This window comes from Bos javanicus, chromosome 4 (assembly GCF_032452875.1).
Source record: "Bos javanicus breed banteng chromosome 4, ARS-OSU_banteng_1.0, whole genome shotgun sequence".
Taxonomy (NCBI): domain Eukaryota; kingdom Metazoa; phylum Chordata; class Mammalia; order Artiodactyla; family Bovidae; genus Bos; species Bos javanicus.
In genome coordinates, this window is record NC_083871.1 from 81,910,890 (window position 1) to 81,916,649 (window position 5,760).

At 37.4% G+C, this 5,760-nt stretch overlaps 1 protein-coding gene across 1 annotated transcript; it reads right to left on the reverse strand.

Annotated features, from left to right (window-relative positions):
* Positions 1-249: 249 nt before the first annotated feature.
* On the reverse strand, positions 250-5,557 carry YAE1 (YAE1 maturation factor of ABCE1). The gene is made up of 3 exons (XM_061414516.1): positions 5,369-5,557; positions 3,817-3,938; positions 250-1,945 (listed from the first exon to the last, which is right to left on the reverse strand). The coding sequence occupies exons 1-3, from the start codon at positions 5,495-5,497 to the stop codon at positions 1,516-1,518; spliced, it is 681 nt and encodes a 226-aa protein (XP_061270500.1). The 5' UTR covers positions 5,498-5,557; the 3' UTR covers positions 250-1,515.
* Positions 5,558-5,760: the final 203 nt, after the last annotated feature.

Genomic DNA, 5,760 nt, shown 5'->3' on the forward strand with positions numbered 1-5,760 from the left:
TGATCTCCTGAAATACCTCTTTTATCAGATAAGACTGTCTTTTAGAGTAGATGATAGATATAAGTTAAGGCTATCAATGAGGGGCAATCATTTGGGTGTCTCTGAAGTCGGATTTGTTATATAAATTTGTGTTTCAGGCAAAAAAGTGATGAAAAACTTTTTCCTGATCTTACATGCTTAGGTCCTAGAGCAAAAATTTGAATCTAATTTTGTCTATGCTAGACTAAGAATATTGCTACAATAAAGAAGTCAGTGGCTTCAATGTTTTATTACTAAATAAATAAAAGGAAAACTGCAGTTTAGGAGTAATGTGGTGCACTGTCAAGCAATACTACTAACTGGTTACAACTTGGAAAAGCCAGGTAAGTACTTGAGCATGGAATGGATTTTCTGTATTTTCTTGGAATTGTGTCCTTACTTCTAATCATCACAAAACTGAAACAAACTTTAACAAATATCATGATATCACTTATATGTGGAATCTAAAAAAATTATACAAATAGATACAGACTCACAGACATAAAAAACAAACTTAGTTACTAAAAAGAGAAAGGAGGTGGGGATAAATTGGGAGTTTTGAATTAACATGTACATACTACTATATATAAAATAGATAAAAAGAATCTACTGTATAGCACACAAAACTATATTCAATATTTTGTAATACCCTATAATGGAAAAAAATATATAACTGAATCACTTTGCTGTGCACCTGAAACATTATTAAAAAATTACACTTCAACAAAAAATCAGTAATACTTAAAAACTAAAGCAAACTTTAGAATTGTTTTTAATTATCAGTATAAACATGTCTTCAGTTTTATACTTATTAGCCTCTTAATTTCAAATATACTACATCTATATATATATATATATGTATGTATGTGTCTATTTACAACTTTAGCCATTAGGTTATTTTTTGTAACTTTGGTCTGATTAGTTGATGAGGTCCTAATCACAAGACAATGTGACAGGAGCAGAAAGCAGGGCTAAGTCCTTACAAAATAACAGTTGATGCTTGAACACATGGGTTTGAACCCTGAGGGTCCACTTCCACTTGGACCTTTTTCAACAGTAAATATTACAGTACTATATGATCTGAGGCTGGTTGAATCTGAAACTCATAACTGCAGATATGGAGGGCCAGCTATAAGAAGTATGCAGATTTTTTTACTGCATGGTGGATGGGTACCTTTAAAACCTGTGTTGTTCAAGGGTCAACTGTAGTCTGATTCTTGTTAATTTCTGATAGTAATGAGTCCCCAGAAATTTGAAAATGAAGACAACTGGAATTTTTGAGCATATCTTAAACCACATAAAAATTACCATTGACAAAGAAAGAAGGATTATATTACCTTTAATATATTAATTTTGAAGATGTTTCAACATTACATGAAGGGATACCCTTACAAGTGAAGTGTAGAAACCAGTGCAAATTTTGGTTAGCTTGTTCAGAAACAAAATGTTCTAAGAATGTTCTGAACATTGCCTCCATTATTAAAGGGAAGGTAATTTTTACAGTTGTTTGAGGTGTTGTAATATGTCTACTGATACTCCCAGCTGTTTTACCAAACTGGCTGTCTGTTCTAAAATCCAAGTGAGGCTTGGGTTTTCAGGGCATGCATGCTCCTGGGCTCTACAACATTCTAAAGATGAACAATCTACCTGACTAAGATTCTTACTACAGTTTTTGTTAAACTCAGCATTATTTTCACAGAATCTTTCATCTTTAACTTCATCAATCTTTTCCTCAGCTGGAGCTACATGACAAAGGTCCATATCCTGAAGGGAGTCCAATAAATCTACAACATGTGGCTGTGAAGTGATTGATTTCAGATGTCTGAGCACATACTCTTCACACTGGCCAACTGCATCCAGAAGATTATTTATTTTACTGATCAAAGCCGAACTATTATCATGAAGGTGACACCAGGAGAGCAAAGCACTGAACGAAAATATAAATAAGAGTTAAAGAGGAAAAAATTAAACAATCAAAGACTTTTAGAATTTTTGAAGCTAAGGCTTACGTTTCTCTTCTAGATAAAATCATGCAAAAATTAATAATAATAGCAATGTGAGTCAAAATCAGGAAAGTAATGATGGTAAAATAAGATTATAAATATAAGGACATTATCTTTCAACAGAAATTAAACAACTGGAGTTAATCATATAAACTGTTTATAATTCATAACCCCTCCTTCACAGGTCCTCATCTATTTTTCCTCATTTTATTTTCCCCTTATAGCTTCTGTTGAAGATGGATACAACTCAAGAGAAAGAAAAAACCTGAAAAATTAGTTTTTCTTTTAAAGGCAGCAGCCAGCTTCTAAACTAGTGATTCTTAATCTTGGATGCACATCAGAATTACCTGCAAAACTTTTAAACTTTATCAAGGTCCAGGTCACACCCGAGACCAATTAAATCAGAATCTCTGGGGGTGTTATTTTTTAAAAGCTTCCCAGCTGATAACAAGGTGTAACCAAGGTTAAAAATCACTGTTATAACCGTATAGCTGCTTGACATCAAAACTGAAGGTGAGGGGAAAAAAAGTTTTGAGACAACTCACTTTTCCAACTTTGTTAGAGTAGATACTTTACTAACAATTTTATTGAAGAAGGTTAGAATTCTTCCAGTCCTAATAATTATTTTTCTTTACTTTTTTTTTTAGTATAGAAAGTACTTTTACTTTCCTACATTCATATTATTCATGTCACGAAATAATGGTTGTTGTGAAAAGCAATAATGTTAGCAAGAACTTTTTTTTTTTTTTTTTTTTGGCCATGTCACACAGCTTGTGGTAACTTAGTTCCAGACCAGGGACTGAACGCAGACCGTGAAAATGAAAACATGAGGTCCAAATCCACTGCACTGCCAGCAGATACCCTGCAATAAGCTTTCTAAGCTTATAAAAAATTAATTTAACTTGATGTGAAGATGAACACATGATCATTTTCTTACTATAGTATACTATAAATGCTGACTCCTGACAGCTGAATTTTATAAAACCTCAAATGTAATGAACTTTTGTATTGATAACTTTTTTCTAATTTTATTTTTAATTTTTATTTTTTTCTTGGCTGTGCCACCTTATGGCATGTGGGATCTTCATCTCCTCACAGGAGATCAAACTTGCATACCCTGCATTGGAAGTGCAGAGTCTTAACTACTAGACTGCCAGGGAAGTCTCTGTCCTGTTTTGATAACTTTTATTTTATACCTTGTAAAAATCAGTGATTCTTTGAAGCATTTATGTTTTTCTCTAGAGAGGACTGTTTAAAAGGTACAAAGCATCAAAGAGGACAAGCCTGTCGTGCTCCTAGCTCCATGTGCCTTTGGACCACTTGGTTCTAATACATGCCATTATTCCTATGAAATCCTGACAGGTGTTCAAAGTTCAGGAATAAAGTAAATGGAATAATTTTTCTGTTACTGGCTATACTCTTCATCAGGTACTTCTAGTCTAGACATCTGTTTTATTGTGTTCTGTCACATGTGCAAGAATAAAAACGTTACCCCAAATCTGAAGATTTTTTCAATTACTTTGAGATACAGATTGGTGGTAGTTCAGGTAGCAAAAAAGAAGACACCTTTGTATCATTTCTTTGCAATAAAAGACAACATCTGGCTTACATATTAAAGTGGATAACTGCTGACTTTTTGAAGGCAATTTTAGTCTATGCTCTGCAGTACCCTTTTGTGGATTTAACACGAGGGGAAACACTTCAGCTTACGCTTTATTTTTACATATTACTTTCATCAAAACCCTCCACTAGTACAAAGGTTAAAATAATTCAGCATTTAAGTTTTAAAAATTACCTCAGTGTTCCTCTAAGTTGTCCATAGTTTATGATGACTTCTGCACCTTCCTTATAACCTTGATTGAAGCCTTGTTGAAGAGTAACTGCTTTGCCAGCATCTATTCCATCTCTGTAGCCTTCCTAAAAATAAGTAATGAAGAATTACAGCTGTAACTTAACACCAAGTAAACCAGTGTAGGTTTTTCTAGAAAGTCACAGAACCAATTTAGAAAGTGATGAAACAGGCCTCTATTGTGTTATTTAACATCATGGAGAACCATGATGGCATATTAAACATATGGCATAATCACACAACCAAAGTAGACTATGCTTCTCATAAAAGTTTATTGTTGGTTTATCCCATTTTTGTAGTCTAGATTTATTGGACACATTTTAAAATACTGAATCTACATATTAAAAAAAAAAATCCGTGGTAGCAATAGCTCCACAGAAAGGAAACATGGAGAATTAGGTGTCTGGTCCTTTAGAAACTGGTTTGGTGTGGGTGGGTAAGGCAGGGCAGGGTTACCAAGGTCTTGGAACTGGAGTAGGGAAAGAGGAAATTGGTATAGTAAAAGGAAGATGAGAGGTCTGGTTTTAGAAATTTTGCTTGATTTAGAAATTTACCTTAATTTAAGTAAACTGAAAATCCTCTGTGCGCAAGGATTTTGTCCTGCCACAACACTCAAAAGGTGCTCAATATTTACTGGTTTAGCCTCAGCTTCACGTAAGGCATTTCTGAAGTTGACAACATTGTTGTTGTGCTAAGCAAATATTATTTTACTGAGACATTAAACAAGGGCAGATTTAATGGCAATTTAATGGTTGGCAAGGACACTAGCAGGCACAGGTCTCACCATTTGGTCCTCACCCTGAACTAAGCTCTGAAAGCTCCACCTGGAGACTGGGTGTGTGGTATTAAGCTGAGACTCAATGAATAGTAAGACAAATTAGAGATGGATAATTCACACCCAACAAATTAAAAAAACACATTAATACTCCCTTACGTAGCCACCACCATACCTTATTTTGTTCAGTCGCTCAGCCTTGTCTGACTCTGTGACTCCATTCCTTATTAGCTTTCTCTTATTGCCCTCTGACAACATTCTTAAGTTCATTTTTTCCATCTGTCCTGATTAACACTACTCCTAACTTTAGGCTCCCCACTCATTCAAGCAACCCATGTCAACTGCCTACATGTCCTTGGACAGACATAATTAGAACAGTGTAAATGTTTCTCGTCCGCCCCTTTCCTTCTGATGCCCATCAAACTGAAATCTCTTCAAAGTCTTTGACAAAGGTTATTTTGTTCGGTCCCCGGTGTCCATCCAACACACTCCACGGGCGCTCGAGGAAAGCATCCTGTGGTGTCGCACGGTTTCAAGTAACCCACTGGGAAACCGTAGCAGAACATGGGCCAGACTGAATGGTAAGGGAGAGGGAGGGCAGCGCCAGGCCAGGCCGCGACCACTCCAGCCTTCATCCAGGGACCCCACCTTATCACAACTCCCAGCTCCAGTGCTAACAACCCGGTACAGCAATGGACCCCCGCCCCCTCCACGCAGATTTACTTTGACTCGTCTCTGCATGTGGCTCCGCCATTCCCGCTGCACCAGGAGCGATTCATCAGCTTCCTCGTCAAACACGTCCCTCTCCTCTTCAGGACCTTGGACCAAAGAAGCAGCTTGAACCCACGACATCACTGAGGCAACCACAGGGCCGCCGGACGCCGGAAGGGTCGGCAACTCCTTCCGGTCCGAGGGGCGGGACGAAGACAGGCAGCCGGGCTCGCGGCACTGCTGCGCGTGCGCGTAGATGTGCACGGTGTCTGAACGTTGTGACGGGTTCACAGGGTGGTCGCGGGTCCCAGGAAGGTCCTGGTTTCCCCCTGAGGCTTTTGTTCCCTGATATTTGGAAGTACCCATTACTAAGCTGGAAACGTCACCGTGCACTTGTGGGCGAG

Bases quoted from the DNA above. Each gene is read 5' to 3' on its own strand.
- YAE1 (XM_061414516.1), bottom strand. From the start codon at position 5,497: ATGTCGTGGGTTCAAGCTGCTTCTTTGGTCCAAGGTCCTGAAGAGGAG. The intron at 3,939-5,368 runs GTAAATCTGCGT...ACTTATTTTTAG, and splicing joins ACATGCAGAGACGAGTCAAA to GAAGGCTACAGAGATGGAAT. The intron at 1,946-3,816 runs GTAATTTTTAAA...ATTTTCGTTCAG, and splicing joins CAACTTAGAGGAACACTGAG to TGCTTTGCTCTCCTGGTGTC.